This window comes from Syngnathus acus, chromosome 10 (assembly GCF_901709675.1).
Source record: "Syngnathus acus chromosome 10, fSynAcu1.2, whole genome shotgun sequence".
Taxonomy (NCBI): Eukaryota; Metazoa; Chordata; class Actinopteri; order Syngnathiformes; family Syngnathidae; genus Syngnathus; species Syngnathus acus.
The window spans coordinates 11,740,996-11,762,988 of NC_051095.1; the positions used below are offsets into that span (position 1 = coordinate 11,740,996).

At 40.5% G+C, this 21,993-nt stretch overlaps 2 protein-coding genes across 2 annotated transcripts; both read right to left on the reverse strand.

Moving 5' to 3' along the window:
• Positions 1–989: 989 nt before the first annotated feature.
• On the reverse strand, positions 990–2,849 carry vma21 (vacuolar ATPase assembly factor VMA21). The gene is made up of 3 exons (XM_037261825.1): positions 2,667–2,849; positions 2,462–2,571; positions 990–1,639 (listed from the first exon to the last, which is right to left on the reverse strand). Exons 1-3 carry the CDS (start codon positions 2,726–2,728, stop codon positions 1,500–1,502), a joined length of 312 nt encoding a protein of 103 aa, XP_037117720.1. The 5' UTR covers positions 2,729–2,849; the 3' UTR covers positions 990–1,499.
• Positions 2,850–8,010: 5,161 nt separating this feature from the next.
• Positions 8,011–21,520, reverse strand: mtnr1c (melatonin receptor 1C). The gene is made up of 2 exons (XM_037262400.1): positions 20,861–21,520; positions 8,011–9,827 (listed from the first exon to the last, which is right to left on the reverse strand). The coding sequence occupies exons 1-2, from the start codon at positions 21,051–21,053 to the stop codon at positions 8,962–8,964; spliced, it is 1,059 nt and encodes a 352-aa protein (XP_037118295.1). The 5' UTR covers positions 21,054–21,520; the 3' UTR covers positions 8,011–8,961.
• Positions 21,521–21,993: the final 473 nt, after the last annotated feature.

The following is a 21,993-nucleotide window of genomic DNA, read 5'->3' on the forward strand; positions in this document are numbered from 1 at the left end:
AGCCAGGAGCGGAGCTTACAATTGCAGTAGATTTGTTTGATGCTTTTGAATCAGGAGCCAAAAAGACAAATGGACCTCGAGATGCCCCCCCACAACTTCCCGACAGCGTGGCCCAAAAAATAAATTTGCAGAGTTAAGAAAGAAGCAGCTGTAGACACGCTCTACCAAGCAGAAAATGTTCATTACTGTCTGGCTTTTTGTCCGAGTTGCTTTCACTGTCTTTCCAGACCGGGAAAGCGTTGTTTGCTGCCACCATGTGAGAGCTACAGCTCCCTGCAAAAAGTTATTGGCCTCTTTAGGCTGGAACAAACTTGAAAGCTCTTCTAATTAAGGCTGTAAAATTGATTTTATTTTATTAGGTCCAAAAATCTGTTGTCACTTGACAAAAGGAAATAATCAGAATAAATAAAATCACAAGAAATTCTTTAGTGTCAAAATTTTGCATCTCACCAACAACGCAGGCTAAACTTATAACGTACAGAATATGTTTCTCAGTCCAGATGCATCACTTCAATAAACAGGACAGTACTTCTAACATTCATCAATCATTGAATTATTTAGACTGTCTTTTATATGTATTGTTCATTTTTATCCCAATCTTCAATTTGTTTTGAATCTGAATTTGCGCCAAATTTAATTAAAGATAATTACAGCTACCCAGCTGTACTATTTTATTTGAGGAGTGACATTTATTCAAGAGAATGAAAACCAAATACTGGTGTCAAATATATTAGAGCTATCGGGCTGCAATATTTTATTTGCGGGTCGGGGTGGCATTTATTTGAGAGAACAAAAAATAGGTATCAAATGATTTATTAAAGGTAAATACCGCTATTTCCCTGCAGTATTCTATTTGAGGGATTTATTTATTTAGGAGAACAAAAAAATTGCTGTCAGGCCCCCACTCAATGATTTTTTTGTCCCTTTTAGGAAACAAATATGAACTCTCATAATAAAGTTATTGCTTTCCGTGACTAACAGTATTTGTTTCTACAATTAACAATAATAATGACACCTTTATGAAGACAAGTAAAACAAAATCTAGCAAAAAAACATCAAACTAAAATCGACTTGCCATGTTTATTCACCGAGGACATCAATCTGCTTCATACTAAATCTACATCACAAAACAGCAGCCGTACAAAAACGCTGTACAATTCGACGATTGAAGCGTCAGACCATGTCTCTTTGAAAGAACAAAACACGTGGTTAAAAAATGTGACAACAAAAGACAATTGCAATTCTTTACTTACTTCTTTGAACTCAACAAAGTATCAAGCAAGTATATGTGGGATGAAAATCAAAAGTCTCTTAAAAGCTGCCCCCTTTTAACATGATTTCTCATGAGAACATCACATCCAATAGTCCCCATACAGTAAGTCCAAGGCCAACACATACCAGAACCGTTTCGTTGAACGTTGCTGGGATAGTGCTAGCCGCTGCTGGCCCTTCTTCTGAGGAGCCCCTTCCCAAGGTTTGCGCATCTGCGTAGACCTTACTTAATCGTACTTGCCTTTCCCTTTGGGCGTGCCTTCGTTCCAGGCCACGTAAACAAACAAGGCCAGAACCACGTGCACGGCCAGCACGGCGACAATGGCAGCGTAGAAGTAGCTATCAGAGTTTGACATCTTCATTGAGCCTGAGAAGAAAAGACACTAGAAGGTCAATGGATGCCGACTGTCCAAGGCTGTACAAATTGAGAGTACTTTTCTCAGACAGGGAAACATTTTTCCTCATGATAATTAAAAGTCTGAATTCTGCTATCTATCGTTCAAACATGACCCAACAGGAATTGGGCTGTAGCCTAATCTCTTCCTTCCTGCATTGAAGTACAATGCATTTATTCGTTTAGCAATGTTTGTTTTGTTTAAAACAGTTTTAAGTATGTTTTCTTATGCAACGTGCAATCGCAATACATTTGAATTAGTAGATCATTACTTTGGTACTTTCTTATGTTTAAGTGCAGTATTAGAATGTATAGTTGATGATTTTCACATTATATTAGCAAAATGTGTTGTGATTTTTTTCAAATGCCTCAGGTGTATACACTCCATAGCACTGCAAGCTACAACAATAACAAAAAAAAGATCTAAGTGAATACTTTTCTGACAGTGGAAGAAATACTATTGATATCTAATTAATGGCAAATTGTTTTGACGTAACACTTGACCTGTTAATTGTACTTGGACTTGTAATGGTGGGATTGTATACAACTACAAACTTTTATAGTACTTTGTATATCTAAGAACATCCATCCCTCCATCTTCTGTACCGCTTTGTCCCCACGGGGGTTTTACAAATAAATATTTTGCAACGTATTAAATATTTGCCCCTGACAAATCATCAAGGAACATCAATTGAAATCTAGTTGTGATAGAATGTGTTGATTTTTTCCCCCATATCGCCCTAAAAAGCAACACCAACTCCAGACAGCACTGCACAGAAGCGAAACTAATCTCACCTTCAAAGATGTAAGCCTTTGAAGCGAAGTATAAGCCAATCGGTAGCGTGACCATTAAGATAGTGAAGAACAACAATGTCTTGAGAGCTGAAACCAAGGAACCTTCATTTCTGCAAAGAAGCCACACAAACACGCACGCACAAGTCAGATTTCGCTGTCACGCTGCGCAATGGACACGCGAGGGGTTTAAAGGGACTTTTCTTACGTTCTAAGATGAGGCGGGGGACCGCCTGTGGTGTCTGATGACGCGCTGATGGATCCGTCCATTGCTGTATGGATGGCCAACGAAGTGATGCTTATTGGAAAAAGAAGCGGAGGAAAAATACGCAATTTTCAGGTCAAAAGATCCTTTCTTGTTTTGCCTTACTTCCGCATCAAGTCACGGGACTATCACATGACCAGATCGCAGTTAGTATCGCGAGAATTGGGAGCAGACGTTCACAAGCACCTTTTCACCGTTCTTTATTCAAATTCTAAAATAGTCCCAAGATTGCAATGCAGACACTTAATTATTCGTTTTCTTTGAAGGAGTAAAAATAAATAAATAATGCATTTTATCTGGAGCCACCTTACTCAAGGTTACAAACAAAAACATGAAATCTTATCCCCCAAAATTTAACAAACAGCCTGCACTCAACCCAAAAGAAGATACAGGCTTGAGGTACAGTGAGGAACATTGAGACAGAAATTCAGTGAGGGATTGGTGCAATATCAAGAGTTGTGTATTTGTTATATAACAATATTATTAATAATAATAATATTATTAATAATAATAATAATAATTATTATTATTATTATTATTATTATTACCTCAGAGAACCCAATGCAAGGATTTGATAAGACTGCATTGAAAGAATGTGTTTTTTCTAATTTGATATTCAAGGTATTTTCAAATGCGGAATCTTATAAAATAGACTTTATTTAGAAGACTTTTCATGTGAAATTGCCAGGAAAAAAATTCAAGAGCATTAATTGAGGTCTGCGAAGCCCCTGCAGCTAAAGTTCACTTTGTCACAGATAAATCTAAAACTTGAGAAATGTATTTTGTCATGAATGTCATGATAAACCAAATGAAAAAAAAACATGAAAACTTCTAGCTATTGTTGTCATTAGTTAATAGTAAAAGTTGAATAAAACAAGCCAGCCAGTATTATATATGACAGAGATTTAAATGTTCCATTTTAATTCAGGACACCGATGATTGGTGCCCTTTGAGAATGTTTTGTAAATGCAGTCTATAGCTTGACTCTTTAGCACCCCCCCCCCCCCTAATCTCATCTTGATTGAACCAGTTGCAAGTAGTTGGAGAGTCATGAGATGTCATGAAAGTCAATGTGTCACATTCCCAAGAGGCACCATATTCAGACGGCATTCAGGCGCCTTTAGCTGACTGTGCTGTAGACATAACATGTTTATATGTGAATTGCAATCACATTGATTGTCGCTGAACTACTTGAAATCTATATTTATAAGTAACAACTGAAGTGCAATAGAATGTGGACTGTATATTGAAATAATGATTCTGTTTTTTGATTGTAGATGATCTAACAGATGAGGTGGCTTTGAACATAGTATTGCCATGTGTACTTCACGGAACTAACAATTGACTAGCACATTTGTTTCCTCAAAACAATGTTTTGATGGTTAATAATACTAATTTCTGCATGATTGTTATGATTACAATGTATGAGCAATGTGAGTGAGAAATGGATACAGTGTATTTTTTTTGTTTTAGATAATCAGTTCCACTTTTGTTAATTAATATATATAATCATATGAGGGGATGACAGATCTTTCTTTTTTGGTTTCTACAATAAACCACTACTGTGGTATCATCTCAGTATGATAAGTGTAAATCTGTCAGAAGGATGTGATTAGTCCCCTTCGTTCCTTAAGCGATGACAATAAGGATTTTATCAGCGTTCATTAAAGAATGGTGGTTATTACGAGGTGACGGTAAATAATGTTGGGGTCAGTAATGACTGACTTCTGACTGTTTTTCATAATCTGTGCAAACATCAGAAATGAATGAGAATAGTCAGTTCCATCACCTTCTCCACCTTTATTGCAAAAAATAGTCGGCTCCGTATGCATTGTTAACAGTTCATTGAAGTTTAGTTTAGTTCATTAATGATTTTTTTTCCCAATATTTGACTTGACTTGTTCTTTCATTTATTATGATAATAATTTATTGTATATGTGTTGTTCATCACACAATCGGGCGACAATTTGTTGCATTGAGTTTTGGGAAAAGTAGTTTTTACCGTCTCCGGGCACATGATCGCTCATCGCTATTGTGGGATTAGGAATTTTAATAAAGCAACCACGTCAAAAATAGGACCTTAATAAAAGGTCATGTTCTCCACAGAATTAGAGTGTACAGAATTGGAAGTGCAATAATGGGTTGGTTTCCCTCTTGGCTTGGCACCTCTGACCTTGTGAATAGAATTTCCCATGCTTCCATCTGTAAACCTCCGCCATGTCCTTTTGCATTCATTTCATCCGCGCTTGAAGTCAAATGAGGAGGCACACGCTCCACCTGTTGTTTGTCTCAAACGTGTCCTTAGTGAGTTAGGATAAAATCGTCCTATGAATAGATTGGCAGCTGCGCATACACGTCCCAATGAAAGGTTTGTTTGTGAAGGACTGTGAGATGGAAAGTTGTTATCACTCTGACGTTTGTCATCTTATTTCAGATGTCAGTCAAAAACAACAGGCTAAAATAGAAATAATCTCAGAGGAATGGAACGGTCACAGACTAGAATAACTTCGCTTTGAGTGCATTATTGTACATTTAACAGCATGGTTGCAAAAAATTAAGTGCTCTGTTTTATGCAGGGCACATTTATTTTCTATTGCACTTGCGCTTTTAGCCACCAGTAAAACGCATAGTTGGAAGATGACCATTCACATAAACACAATTTAGAGTCTTCAATTAACCTGCTTGGAATGAGAAAGACAGGAAAAAAAAATCCATTATCTGTGTTTTTGTAATCAGACCTACTTAAGTGTGGATCCTTGTGTTTCTGTGTTACTTTGACATTTGATTTTTTAGTATTTTGACCTTTACTTCCTAGTCTGCCTCACAGTTCTGTGGTCGTTGGTTCCAATCCTGGCTCCGTCCTTCCGATGGAGAGTTCCCAAGTCCAAAACACTTGATGCATATAATGTTCATCATCCATATTTCTTTTGCCGATTCGCCTCCTTGAACCCATGACACCTAAAACCTCCTGGAATGATTGCGCCCCAAAGCCCGTCGGGATATGTAGGAATGCATTTTATGCATGAGAGCACAGAGAGCACTAAATCCAACACACAAATCCATTAGGAGACTGCAGAGGAAAAGACATGCGCTGCTGTAAAATGCAATGGCGTGCGAGAGCTGAAGAAATGGCCGCGTGCTAAGACGAGCTGCATCGTTGCAAGGCCATCAAGTTTTCGGAATGCTTCACTGTGCTTTCTATTTGCTTGTGGTGGAAATGCTCCTTATCTCCCACTAATGACCTTTTTTGTATTTCTGTTATCGCTTGCCATCATCTTTGGAAATGTTTTTTACATGAGCGCCTTTGTTATAAACGTTCAAGGATATTACAACTAAGAGCATTTATTGAATGACATGTCCTCGCAGGAGAGGGCAAATGGAGCAGCCAAAGAAATTTTGAATCCAAGCTTGTATACGGATGGGTAATGCTTTTAACCCTCACTAGAAAGTTAGTTGAAATGCACAAAGTGCACATCAAAGTTGTTCCCAAAACTAAAATCAATTTTCTATAACATTCATCATGTTTAGGTGAGCGAGAGGCAGACAACCATGTCATGCCGAACCCAATGGGTTTAAATAAACTTTAATTTGAATGAAACTTGCTGTAGTTGTTGATGGTGCTGGTACAATGCAAAGTCTCCAATTTAAGGTCAGCGGGAGCGGGGGTTTGGAAGCTACAAGGCCCACCAAATTTGAATGTTTGTAAAAAGGGGCGTGCCCACCTTCCTTTGAATCTGTATATCTCAGGAACTGCTGGGTCAATCTTCACAAAACAGATATTGGTGGAAAGCGAATTCAGCAATGATCATTTAGAAGACTGATGCTTCTTTTAGTAACATTTCAGTACATTTTGAATTTAAAATTGACCTTTTGGGTCACAGGAACTTTTTTTTCATGAAATGTAGTCTCTCATAACATTTGAAAGTTTCAGAGATCTATTATTTTTGGTTTATCAGCAATAAAAAATCAACGTAGCCATACAATCTGATTTGTAATGAATATTTAATGAATACTCAATGACCAAAATTGTAGCACTCCATTTCATTTTCAAATCATTTTACATTGAATGGTGAAGTTTTTCTCAATAGTGCTTATGCTGTCCAGGTGTCACATGGACTTGGAGCCCATTGCTACTGACATTGCACAAAAGGTCGACCACACACTTAACTGGTTGCTTGTTAATCTCAGATACATCAATCCAGCGACCCATCATTCACACGAGAGGGATCTGAACCCATGTGCATTGAAGCCAGGTGAATGAACCACTGTAAATTAAATTCTACCTTTAGGACACCCTCTGTGGCAATTGGAGAGTGGGAGGAATTTGTCTAGGTAGACAGATGAGAGGAATAAAGGGTGATGGGATGAAGACCCTTGCCATTAATCTGTGACTCATTGGTGTGGTACGGCCGAGGCCGTCATCCTCCCCGGAGCTCCTTTAGGTGCTCATCTGTGGCTGACCTTGCACTGGCATGTTAGACGTTTCTTTTCCACATCAGAGACGCTGACTCTACAGTTTGTAAGCAAGGGTTTGGGCCATTTTGCTGTTCTGCGATGTGACAGCATTTGCACCCAAAACACAGTTTGAGTCACGCTGGCATTTATAAACGTCCCCATCCATTCAAGCTTAGTGGTAAAAAAAATGGAGCTGATGGGAAAACGTACTGAGAATATGTAATTGCAAAATGGAAATGAGTCATTGATGCAATCTTTCAAGACATCTTTGGGCTTTTCAGTGAGGTGAACCGCAGATGAGATGGTTGGGAAGTTAAGCATTATCACGCACTCACACCACAGGCTGCCTGATGCATATCATGTACCTGACTTTAAATAAGCACGAATGTGTGCTTTGTTTAAGGTAAAATAAATGCCACGCAACATTTGAATTAGAACATGAAGGGGATTACATTTTATAATGGATTAGAGCCACAGCAGTCCAAGAGTATGAAAGTTATTATTTATGAAGTCCACATTCTCAGTGTAATAAATGCATGTATTTGACATCTATATGCATCGAGGATGAAATATTACAGCAGTATTACATTCAGTAACTTTCTAACTTTTAAAAGGGAACTCAACCCATAAATTTCCGATATATATGCCAAAATGTCTCGTCACCGTGGGATGGAGGAAACGGAATTTCGGTTTCTTTGTGTGTCTTGACATATGAAGGGATTGACAATAAAGCTGACTTTGACTTTGACTTTGAAAATCCGCCAATTTTATCCATCATTGGGATCTTAAGATCAGGGGATGCTTTGAGAATAATTGTCAATTGTTTGTCTATGTGAAGCCCTTTGAGACTGCTTGTGATTTAGGGCTGTACAAATAAACTTGACTTGACTTGAATCTATAATTTTGCCACTCATTGTTGATTGAAAATGACATCACAGTTGCCAGGTCACAACCAATCACGGCTCACCAGTTTTCTGAAGCTTAGCTGTGATTGGTTGTGGCTTGAGACGTGCCAATTGCTATGTCATTATTCAGTCGGCGGCTAGTGACGAAATGGACAAAAACGGACGAATTTTGCTGCTTAACTCATACAAATCTGAATGTCGTGTTTGGACTAGTGGGGTCACATACATCATATTGCAGAAAAAATTGTGGGGTTGACTTTCCTTTTAATATTCTAGGGCACGCCATTCTAAGTGTGTGTGTGTATGTGTGTGTAACATTTGGGATCTGAGACAAGTGTTGACTAAATCCCTCACTGAATAGATAAAGGATTGCATTTATGAGAAGCGACCTTTATTTCTCAGTAATGCTGCATCTAAAGATCAAAGCACACACTTTTATTTTTTTCTTCCATTTAGTGATATGCTCATAATGGATCTCGCCAAGAGATGCAGTGAGTCAGTAGCACATTTGTAAAATTGAATTGTGGTGTTGGAATGTATGGAGAAAAAAAAAACTGACTTATTGTTTTCTAGTCTTTGGATGATCTACCAGCACAGCTGATGCTTTTTTTTTTTGATGGGGTGAAGACTGGCAAAAGGAGCTGCAAATTGTAATATATATGCACCATTGGTAATACAGGGGATTGACAGTGCTTTGATCACAAATAACTGACCAACAGTCCAGGGAAGAGTCCGCCTTTTGCTTGTCCGTCGTGGCCGTGAACAGGACTACGTGCCGTAGAAAACAGATGGCATCACGATTTGGAAATGGTACATGCCGTGTCTAAAGGCACTGGTTGAACACGGGATTCCCGATTTTCCTCAGGAGAACATTCCTGCTAGACATTTATCTCTGCTACATTATTGTTTGTTACAGCAGCTGAGGGTTTACTCTTGAGTCCCTCTGTGGCACATCTGGAGGTTTCCACCAGGAGCAAGCGTGGGATGCACAGCGCAAGGAGAATTGTCTTGTATTCTTTTCGAAAGTTTTGGTTAAGTAGTCCGTATATGATGGCGTTGAGGCAGCTGTTGAAGTACGCCATGAAGTAGCTGGTGACAAAGAGCCACTGGGGGACAATGGGCGCAACTTTGGCCGGGTTTATTGCCACCGCCAGGCCTATGAGGTTCAACGGCGCCCAGCAAACTGCAAACAGCACAAACACCATGAACATAGTCAGGAAGTTCCTCACGTCACTTGGTTTTGGTTTGGCCCTCTGCTCTGGTTTCACCCGATGCTTCACTTGAATCACCCGGACCCAGATTCTTAAGTAACAGTAGGACACCACCAGTAGCGGGATCAGGAAGTGGATGACCACCACTGACACGGTGTAGTGCGAGCTAACAGTCTGAGCGAAAGTGCAGGAGTAGATGCGAGGATCGTACTGCAGCGAGCCCACAAAGAAGTTGGGCACCGTGGCGACGGCGGTGAAAGCCCAGGTCAGGCCCAGGTAGCAGCAAGTTTTCCTTAGGCTGAACACGCGGTCATATTGCAGGCTGTGGCAGATGTAGCAGTAGCGGTTGATGGCAATAGCCGTGATGTTGAAGATGGAGCCGATGACGCTGATGCCCATGATGAAGCCGCTCGCCTGGCAGTGCAGGTCCCCCATGGTCCAGTCGTCGTGGAAGATGGCCATCAGGACCAGAGGGTAGGGGTACAGCGCCACCACCAGGTCAGCGACCGAAAGACTCACCACAAAGATGTTGCCTAGAGGAACAGAGGAGGCTTAAACAACAGAACACAAAAGAAAATGTCCCCACTGCGGGATAAATAAAGTTCTATCGATCAATCAATCAAAAAAGATCACAAACAACACTGCCCGATCCCCTCAAATTGTGAGTCTGGAATCTTGACTTTGACTTGCTCTCATACAAGTGAGTCTATTATGTTATCTGAGACTTGTTTTGCTCAAAAGATTGTACCGTGGACTCATAGCATGCTTCCTTAATTCGGACAACAACAAAAGTCTTTCATACAACATCCATAAATGACAGGAAATGCGTAATAAGAGACCTGATCCCCTGGGGAATAAGCCTGTGAACAAGTGCCACCTTGACTTTCTCATAAGAGCAACATCAGAGACGTTCATTGCTACTTGGTGCTTCTTCAATACTGTATGTGTCTTTGCTTTTGACCAATAGCCTGTCTCGAATTATCTTATCATTTTTTCCTGAAAACATTGAAACATGGTCGCCCAGGGACAGTCATGATTGCCTGGTGATGAATCCGATGAAAAAATGGTTAGTATAGACTCTCTCAGGCTTGATTTGAGCAAATCATTGGTTTAAAAAAAAACGTTGGACTTGATCCATCACAAGGTTTCTTAAGTGAAAATGTGTCTTGGATTCAACAAAAAATATTGTGAGTCTTTAAGAAATTCAATAACATTTCACATACACAAGACTTGACAGGTTGCTTTAACAAAAAACTCTCTTCAAAAAACAAAGAACTGGTATTTTTAATGCCACAAAAAGTTTTGCTCAATTAACTCAACATATTCATAGGCAGCTGTGGATGAACTCAGGGCCCACCTTTGTGAACATCACATTTTTGTCACAAGAAACTAATTGGGTATTTTTAAGTCATAAAACCCACATTCTCAGAGGACGTTGTCTTCATATCGTGTAAAGTTAAATGAGGGGGAAAATAGCAGTTTAAAGACCAAGTCAGGATTTTGATTAGGATTGCAAATAGCTTATCTTGATGAAGGTGTTTCTTTCTCTACTTTCAAATGGACTGAATTAATATGAGAAGAAAAGTGTGTGTCTGGCATTTAAAGAGGGACCGTTGCTAGAAGTCCTTTCCATAATGTGAACCGCCTATGGGCACATCTGCTTCACAGTTCTGCGGTCCAGATTTGAACCTCGACTCCGACCTTTTTGTGTGGAGTGAACATGTTCTCTGTGCGTCATCAGCTCATTAGCTGAGACAAGCTTTATTAAGTATGTAAGGGCAGATTGGATATTATTTGCTCATGCAGCTGTACCTAATTCATGACAGGCGTGTGTGTATACTATACGTATGTACGCAATCATATAAACCGGGCGTGTCAAACTCATTTTTGTCGCAGGCCGCATCGTCTTCACAGTTTCCTTCGGAGGGCCATTATGCCTGTCAACCTAATTAATTTGTGAACGCCTCATTTTATATACAGTATAAGATACAAAACAAAAAGACAAATAATTTGTTTCCAAATGTGACTAGTGGAACCTTTTCAAATATTTAAAAAGATGACTTTTTTTTTTTAAAAGTGAAGACAATTTGCAATTTTAGTATTGACACATGAAGTCAATGCACAATTTGCCTTTACGGGCCACAGAAAATGATGTGGCGGGCCGTATCTGGCCCACGGGCCTTGAGTTTGACACCATATTATATTATAAACAATACCAGGAATGGAACTTGTGCATTTACCAACACATGCAGCACACACATCTAGTTAGTCCCAGAATTGCATATTAATGGCAGTCCTTCATATTCTAGTCCTTTTTTTTTTTTTTCTCACATGAATTTCTGAGGAAATTGTATTTGGGAGGAAGACAGACACACACAAACATGGATTGTTGTAGTCGTGCGTGTTATTCTTATGTCCTCCTCTGGTCAAAGCTGGAAGTTGCGTGACACTGGATCATCTCAGAGGGCATGAATCATCAGAAATGACATCTGATGTTGTTACAGTGCAGCTGTTATTGGGCCAGGAAGATAAAATGGAAATCAAATTGTAAAGATGCGTCAGATTACATTTCGAATAAGGCAGTTAATAGAGTGGTGTCCCAATTTAATCTACAGCACTTTTGAAAAAGCATACGTAGCCCCTTTCCCCACTCCTAAAAAGAAAAAAAAAGGCTGTTTGTTTGATTAATATATTCACCGTCCACCTAGTTTGCAAAAGAATCTCAAATTAAATAAATTAAATTGTCCCAAATCTAAATGTTGATGAAACATTATGAAGTTAGACAAAAGGAATTTAAAAACAAGTTTAATTGTAGATACCATTTGATTAGATTAAAACACGTTTTGCCAAAGTCTATGATAATTCCCTCACCCTTTGTTAATCTGTCTTTTGCTTTTTTTAAGTATGTAATTCATTAGCTCACTCAGTTGCGTTTTCATGTGTGAGGAAACAACGATGGGTCACCAAATGTACAAAAGTACAGCATATACTTTTAGGTATTTTGATAACCAATATCAATATCATGCACAGTCGTTAATGATACATAATGTTTCATTTATCTGTGTTGTCTGACTAGGGACAGTGATATTTCTGTTCTCGGCACTAGAATCTTTACGAACTGACTCATTAAAAGTTTGCACGCACAGTAGCTCTTTTTCAGAACAAGAGAAAGGAACATTTGTAGCTCTATGCATGCAGCGCTTGGTCGTCTGCGGTTTAATTCGGGTCAAGCTCGTCAAAAGTTAACATATTCTGCTGGTCTGGAATTAACGAAATTTACTGTGAATGTAAAACAAAGAATTCACCAACACTGCAGCACAATTAATCAGAGTAACCCTGAAAAGGGTTTCATCAGAAAAACAGCACGGGCCTTGGCTCAGCATTGTCAAAATAAAAATAAGCAAATTTGTTCATCCTTCTTGAGTCAGCTCACTGGGCAAACCTGTCAGTTTGTGTTTGTGACACTCAACTTGCTGCGCGCGTTTGTCATTGTGCATAGCTTAAAATTCTGGCTGACATGCTGCAGCACAACGTTAGCGTCTGCACTGTCCGGGCGGCCCTGGCTACAGCCTGAACTCAGGCCGTCTGTCCCTTTTATTGTCAAGAGGATGCGGTAAGTACTAAAACACAGCTGGGAGGATAGCAGCAGTTTATTTCTACACAATTTCATGACTGTTCTTGAAAAGACTTTATGTGTCGTGATTCAATTTGTAAACAACAGTTTCCGTTCCTTCTTCCCTTTTACTGTTGATCTCCATGGGAGAGGGAAGCGCCATTACAACCATACAATAATCAGATACTGTTTATGTCATCTTTCCATACTGTATATAAAACAAATAGAGTACCATTAGAAATCCCTATAAATGAACCCAGAACCTTAGAACTGTAAAAGAGAGTAATTGCTAACCACTTGATCACTGTGTTGCCTTGTCTGTTTTTTATATAGTGCAGTAAGATGTTGGAATTATGTCATTGCTTAGCCGCGGGCAGCAGAAAGAAAACAGACCGTTGAAGCAAAGTAAATACTAGGAACTGGGAAAGTATAATACTGCAATGTTCAACGTTAAAGTATGGCAACAGGGGAAGCTGATCTTTGTCATTTCAAGCCATTCATTCTCAAATTTTTAATTGAGGTGAACTTTCCCATAAATGAGTCGCCCCAATCTTTGAATTCAGCTAACTAGTCACCAAAGATGACACCATAATCTTTCTTTCTTTCTTTCTTTCTTTCTTTCTTTCTTTCTTTCTTTCTTTCTTTCTTTCTTTCTTTCTTTCTTTCTTTCTTTCTTTCTTTCTTTCTTTCTTTCTTTCTTTCTTTGCCAATGGAAGAAACTCACCAATCAAGAATAAGCTCAAAAAGTTAGTATGAGAGGAATAGGCTCATTTACTGTCGGTGTACTATTAGCTTCTTAGATTGCTTCTTAGATTGTACCATTAGCTTCTTAGATTGTCTTGAGTAGGTTGGGTAGCCCTTCTCCATCCAAAGGTGTTGAATGTGCTCCTATTATTGTATTTTGCCATTCTGTATCCTGGTTTGAGCCACTGCATGATTCTCATCCACTACATGAGCTCGATTATCTGTCACAAACAATATTTCCTAATATACTATATGTTGGGAAAAAAGAACAGTGAGCCATACACCTGGGTGATATATTTGTCTGCAGCGAACAAAAGGGCCGCAGCACTTTCAGACGTATAACGTGACTCATAGGCATATTTTTACGACACATGGTGTCATCTGTTCCACATAGCCAAAAGACAGACGCAACAAAAAACAAAGCCACAATTGACACCAATGTGGAAGGATAAACATACAAGACAACTTGCACGGCTGCACATGATTCTTCGATTTTATATTCGGCCCACGGTCTCACCTCAAACCTAAGCGCGCAAAACTACAGAGTTCAAACTAGTGAAGATCTCACCCATTTCACTGAGCAGAACTGAGAGACTATTTCCCTTTTTTTATATTGTTTAAATCATGGTTAATATTAGTTGTCTAATGGCTACAGAAACCTTCTATTCACATTATGTAGTTGGAAAATGTGACTGAAGTTCACAATTTTAGATTAAAAAAAAAAAGATTTCCAATCCAACTCCTTATTTTATAGAAGCTAGACGTTATGTTTCACAGATTAATGAATGGCAGTGATGGAATGTGGGCGTGCTTCCAACTCACGCAAATACTACAATTGCAATTTGAGCTTCTTTAGAGTCAAGTTATTCCCATAGTGCGTTATGTCGCTTATTCCCATCCACCCAAGTACTTAGTATGTGGATGGACAGCGAATAAAGATTAAAGTCCCAATGATCGTCACACACACACCTGGGTGTGGTGAAATTTGTCCTCTGCATTTAACCCATCCCCGTGTGATTTTAATCCATCCCCTGGGGGAGAGGGGAGCAGTGAGCAGCAGCGGTGCCGCGCTCGGGAATCAGTTGGTGATCTAACCCCCCAAATCCAACCCTTAATGCTGAGTGCCAAGCAGGGAGGTAATGGGTCCCATTTTTATAGTCTTTGGTATGACCCGGCCGGGGGTTTGAACCCACAACCTTCCAGTCTCAGGGCGGACACTCTACTACTACTACTACTAGGCCACTGAGCTGGTAATACCGCGTAATGCGATTGTCATTATCTTTTCTGGTGTGATTTAATCCAATTATTCGATCTTCCTCAAGGCGTACCATATTATAAATAAATAAAATGTCATCTTTTATCTAGCTGCCTGGAGATTATGACTTGTTTAATATGGCGTTTTAAGTGAAATCCCCCCAGGAGCTGTCCTGTCAATTTGTCAATGTCTGGCCTGGTTTGAGTCTATGACTCAATTAACCTCCCACTCCGCAAGCCTTCAGGGACACCCCCGGTTTGGATATTCAATTCATGACAACAGCATAGGCATGACACGCCTTAAAAAAGCCCCCCCACCAAATTTACATGAAGCCCCGCGCCTGATGTGGAGGTTCAAGTGCAAGTCATTCTTTCCACCATCTGTTCCCTCTGCTCCTCTCTGAGCACTTTTGTGAGTGTATTTTTAGTTAGTTTAACCCCACTGGGATGTTGTAAAGTTAACACCCTGTTGGCAGTGTCGCAGTGCCACGTTGCCCCCTCTCAACAGTCACTTTTACATTTAGGCACCTGAGAATGCCTGAGGATCTTTACGATACAAATTAAAACTGAATAATTGTTCAAATTCAAATCGACATCTTATTGTTGTAAAGTAAAATGTTCAAAATAAAAAGGCTGTGATGTAGGACTTTTTATTTCACTCACTCGTACTTACTGCTCAGTGCTTCAAATGTAAGAAATGTTAAGACTGCAAGTCACATTTCATTTTCATTTATTTTTAGCCCAAGCTCAACCTGCAAGACTAAAACATTTATGCGTAACATCTTTTTACAACAGATTAATATACTGCTGGTGTTTGTTTCAAGACGTGCGAGACTGGGAGCTTTATTTTTTATTTTTTTATATTAAATCATTTAGGTCTAATAGGAGACCTATTGGGACATAATTTTACTCAGATGTGTCAGTGTACCAAACTGCTTCAGAATTGTTGGGAGTCCTTTTTAGAAATGTCTCACAATGCTTTGTAGCAAATCATTGAGCGCTTGAAGGAGTTTTGATCAACATGTTTACATTAAATGAAAATGACAAGAAAATGGACGGACGGATGGATGGACATTGTATTAGACTTGGACTCGGGCATGCAATGCTTCCCAAATGTTACAAGAGAACAGTGTTGTCAATCGCGCTGACATTTGAACTCTGTTAGAGATTTACCGCAAATAATCCGCCGTGCCTGTACAAAACAACATTTGAAAGAAGCATGACAGGTCGGTCATTTGATTCCATGATGTGCTCCAATATCTGTTTCTTAATGCTGTCACGTGAAGCGCATGTGACAAACATTCAAATCCAAAACATTTATTTCATTCGTTTCATTGCCAAAGTTTTCTTTGCGTTTTGGCCCTTGTTTTGACTTGTGATTGTGTTTTTTTCCTGGCATTCCATCTTCCTCCCACATTCTAAAAATATACATGTAAACTCTTAATTGTACCTTGTGAGTGACTGGCAATCAATAGGCTCCAACTCCCCCTCAAACTTAACAAGGATAAGCAGTATAGAAACTGGATGGATGTTTACGACGTCAAGCAAAGCGACTGAGGCGAATGAGATTAGCATTCATCTGTAAAGATAGAAATTAAAGAAAGAGGTGCTGCCTATAGAAGTGGAGCATCCCAGAGCAAAAAATATGCTTATCAGGTTTATAGTGACATGAAAAGAATGAGGGATTGGAAAAACAAAGGTGGGCAACAAGTTCTTTGGAATAGATTTTCTTCCCCATACAGCCACAAATAGTGTGGAAAAAGGAGAAACAACATTCCCTTGAGGGAAAAGCCAACACTGTGATTTGTGATTCCTCATAAAGCTCACCAAATAAAACAAATATTGAAAAGAAGAAAAAAGAAAAAAGGAAATAGCACCTTTCACTGCACTGAGTGTGGATGGAAATTGTAGAGGTGCCCGTTGGCTTCCAATGCCTTTGTCCCCCCAAAAATCTAAGCCTGATTCCAAGCCCACTGTTGCTATGAAGGCGACAGCGCTAAACAATCTTCATTATACCGCAACTGCTGTATAAAAAAAAAAAACGTCATCGCTTAAGAGGAGATAAACTAAACACCAAAGAAAACTTGTACAGCTTTGTTCCACGACTTTGCTTTCCTTTGTTGAAATATGTACAATTAAACATTCATATGAAAAAGCCAATGCTATAAATAGGTTCTCAAGAACAGAGCAGAGATTGTTGAGACACCGACAGTGCTACAAATTACATTCAGCAAAGGAGGAGAGAAGAGAAGAGAAGAGAAGAGAAGAGAAGAGAAGAGAAGAGAAGAGAAGAGAAGAGAAGAGAAGAGAAGAGAAGAGAAGAGAAGAGAAGAGAAAAGAAAAGACAGGAATCTATCTATTGCTCCATCTCTATCTACCTGTTTATTCAAGGGGACTCTCACCAACAAAATACGGGAACTCTAAACTACCGTCCGACTGCTCTTATCACTCAGTTCTACTTGTTTTGGTGTCTGGTGGCCGTGTGCGATGAATGCCATGCTCGCTGCCCACCCGCATGCATGCAAGGGTTCTCAACGGGGGATTTTTACCAGCGAGATTCATACCAGTGGCAGTGAGACCACAAAAGGGCAGCGATGGAAAGTGAGAGTGGTCTAAAGACACATGCAAAAAATCAACCCATGAGTGGCGCTGAGCTGGAGCATATTGCAAAGGCACACTACACCCTAGACTGGCCACAAGCCAATCACTGAGCTCCTTCGATTGGTCGAAAGAGAATAAGCCCTTGCATTTGCCACCAAGGATAACTCGTAACACCACCGATCTTTTCCTGCACAAAGCCTCTTTTTTTTTACATTGTCTCTTTTTTTTAAGTTTAATTTACTATGTAGCCAATGCAGCAATTTCTAGCAGCTAATAACCCCATGACAAAGATACATAAAATTTGGGTAAAGTGACACCATGAAAGAAACATTGAAAATGACCTGAACTGAATAGTTCCGCGCTATGTAAACGAGGCGTTCTGTTCTGCATAGTAAATCACAGCCTCAGATGAATGGTTTGTTTTATAACACCCTTCAATGGAAAATAATTTTTATCTTTGGTTCACATCGTGATTCTACTTTGAGCATCAATAGCAGGCTGAACACATACTGTCAGTCTTTCCATGCAAGAGTTTATTGTTCATCCATCCATCCATCCATCCATTTTCTGTACCGCTTAGTCCCCACGGGGGTCGCGGGCGTGCTGGAGCCAAACCCAGCTGTCATCGGGCAGTAGGCGGGGGACACCCTGAACCGGTTGCCAGCCAATCGCAGGGCACACAGAGACAAACAACCATTCGCACTCGCACTCACACCTAGGGACAATTCAGAGTGCCCAATCGGCCTACCAAGCATGTTTTTGGGATGTGGGGGGAAACCGGAGTGCCCGGAGAAAACCCACGCGGGCCCGGGGAGAACATGCAAACTCCACACGGGGAGAGCCGGAGGTGGAATCGAACCCGCACCCTCCTAACTGTGAGGCGGACGTGCTACCCAGTGCACCACCGAGTTTATTGTTGTTTATTATTATTATTTGTAGTAGTAGTAGTATTTTATTTATTTATTTATTTTATTCTTTTTATTTGTTTAATTTTTTTTTGTAGAACCTGACAACTCAGCTCAGTGGCCTAGTGGTAGAGTGTCCGCCCTGAGACTGGAAGGTTGTGGGTTCAAACCCTGGCCGGGTCATACCAAAGACTATAAAAATGGGACCCATTGCCTCCCTGCTTGGCACTCAGCATTAAGGGTTGGAATTGGGGGGTTAGATCACCAACTGATTCCCGAGCGCGGCACCGCTGCTGCTCACTGCTCCCCTCTCCCCCAGGGGATGGATTAAAATCACACGGGGATGGGTTAAATGCAGAGGACAAATTTCACCACACCCGGATGTGTGTGTGACGATCATTGGGACTTTAACTTTAACTTAACTAATATCCTGAAAGAGACCCAAAGGGGTCATTTGTGGGACTACGTTTTCTCAGAAGTAAGAAAACTGGCATTAAATTGAGTGTATTAAACATCTTGCTCACCTTCCCACTGCTCCTGGGACCCCTCTAGTGTATGACAGCCTAATATGATGTCGTGTGAAGCGATGCAACAGTCTCTCACCTTGGCCGCTTGTGAGCAACTACAGGTTCATCCTTCCTCATACAGGGAAGGATGTGATTTATCAGGGATGGTGGACCAAGGATAAAGCCAAATGAAGGGAAGAGGCTGTTATTATTTATGGGGAAATGTGACAGAAGTCAGGCAAGGCTGCAGAAACTCCGTCACACCGAGAGGGACTCACTTTAGATAACAGCTTGTCAAGCGCAAGATTGGCTGTGACTTCTAAGTCAGATTATAAACTTTTTAAGAGAGGATTTAGGTGCAAGCGAGTTGTATAGCACGAGTATTTAGAGTACATTTTAGTCCACATTGGTAATCCAACCTCCAGTGCCCCCAAGCCAATTCCTTGAGCTGGGACATCGTCGCAATTGTATTGCAACAATTTATCTTTATATGAATTTTTTATGTATCCCAGCAGACATCAGCCTATGATAATAATCTGGGATAGTGCATGCTTGTGAATTTAACTCAATTTAATTTATAGAGCACTTCAACAAAACAGTGTATCAAAGCGCTGTACATAAGAATATAAAACATACACACATAAAAACGAATTAAGAAACAAATACTATTTTCTATCCATCCATCCATTATTTGTAACAATTGCCCCCACGGGGGTCGCGGGCGCGCTGGAGCCTAGCCCAGCTGTCATTGAGCAGTAGGCGGGGGACACCCTGAACTGGCTGCCAGCCAATTGCAGGGCACACGGAGCAGAACAACCATCCGCACTCGCAATCACACCTTGGGACAATTTGGAGTGGTCAATCGGCCTACCAAGCATGTTTTTGGGATGCGGGACGAAACCGGAGGATCCGGAGAAAACCCACGCAACCATGGGGAGAACATTCAAACTCCACTTTGGAGGGCTTGAGGTGGAATCGAACCTGCACCCTCCAAACTGTGAGGCGGATGTGCTAACCAGTGTACCATGCCGCCATATTCTTTTGCAATTATTTAAATTTTCCACACATTGGAATTTGGCATACAAGTGGTCCAGAGTTTTATTCCCTCTTGTTGGACAGTCTACACATCGTGTGAATTTGTTCAGTGGTTAGAGAAATAATTGTAATCTCGCAATCGCAGTCTCAATGACGTGCTTCCGTTTCCCACAGGCGTTTGAGTTTACACACCTTTAAAATTGCTGGGTTAAAAATTGGATCGACCCAGTTGGGTCAGTGTGACTCAATTTTGGGCCGTTTTGCTAATAAATAAATAAATAAATAACCCAAGTTGTTGGTCAAATTGACACAACCCAATTCTGGCTTGTTTAAAAAAAAAAATAAAAACAACCCAATTTGTTAGTCAAACCGACCCAACTTCCTGGGTCGGTCCAATTTTTAACCGAAGTTGGATTGTTTTTAACCCAGCATTTTTTGGAATTCTGGAATTCAGTTTTGTTTAAATAATCATAATGCATCTGACTTTATATGCTCCAAATTTCAGTGATAAATGTAGAATTATAAAGTCGAGGAAGCCTACGTTAAGCTATAATGCATCCCACCGGACTTCTAGAGTTTGGAAATAAATTTCAATCCCTTCAATTTCTCTAGCGCTTATCCTCACAGCAGGAGAGCTGACGCCCGAGTGCGTGGAGTGTGTATGGATTATGCAATGCATGTATATGCATAATAATAAAGCAGACTTTGATTTTGACTTTGATATTGGTGGCGGAACTGGCTGGCATTTTTTTACACTCGTGCAAATTAACCAATACAAATAAAACATACATGTATAAAACAATACTGCAAAACGAGAATGCAATATTCGGAATTCAGACACGTACTGTGAATCGATTATTTCATTTTTGCATGAACTCATCATTTAAGGTTTGTTTCAAATATCTCACCTGCATTCCTAAGTTTTTTATTCCTGTACACGGACAAGATGACGAGCACGTTGCCCAGGATGTCGACCACGATGGTAAAGATCAGCACGCTGGCCAGCGCAGTGGACAGTCCGGCCGAGGCGCTCAATCCCGTGCCGCTCTCATTCCGGGACAAACAAGTGGAGTCGTTCAGCTCCCCTCCCTCTAAATCCATCTCCCCTCAGGGCACGGCGATCATGGTGAAGTGTTGCAACAACAAAAGAAAAAAAGAGTGAAGACTTAACCGGAGGGAGTCTGGAACTTCCTGGTCCGAATGCAAAAGCACGCTCCGACTTGTGCGGTGTTGCCCCAGCAGCAATAGTGCGAATTTGACGCCATTCAGTGAAATAAATTGGCAGACAAAGTCGTCGATTCTATCAGAGGGGTCCGCGTGGTCCTCGTGTACAACTCAGCGAAGGTCCTCCAGTCCGCGGCACCAACGGGGTACTGCTTAGAGGGGCCGGTGCGTAATGGAAGGATGAGACCGAGCTTCATCACTCATGCACATGTGACCAACACGGGGTTGGCTTTTTCTATGCATAGAGATAAAGACTGCACTTGTGTTCACGCTCCCCAATGCAGATGACGCGTGAGCGCCTTTCATTATAAGTGCGCGCGTGTGTGGCGCGCCGTGCGTCCGGACAGGCCCACGGAGCCCCCTCCGCTCACTCCCCCCACCCTCATCTGATGAGATCCCTCAGATCAAGAGGCGACGTGAGTATGTGGTTTAAAAACATTTCAAAAGATTCTTGATCTTCATATGAAACGCGCAATGGCGCCTTCATGTGTCCACAAGAGATTCTTACAACTGCAAAATTGTAGGGGAAAAAAATATTGCTTTAAACGGAAGTGGTTTTTAATAGTAGTAAATACAAATTATGACAATTTGCGCAACGTTAAACGATTCTTTGAGTTGATTTAAAAAAAAAAAAAAAAAATCGGAAGTAACCAGAGGTGGCAAAAAACTAACCCTAGCCCTAACTTCTAACGCAAGTGGAAGTGGGCATGGGAAAGTAGCCGCTGTCTTTGACGTCTTTAATAGCCTTCTACAGTTTGTTGTGCCCCAAGAAACTGTAGACTAGAGAGCGTGCTTGCTCTGATAAAGACATCTTTAT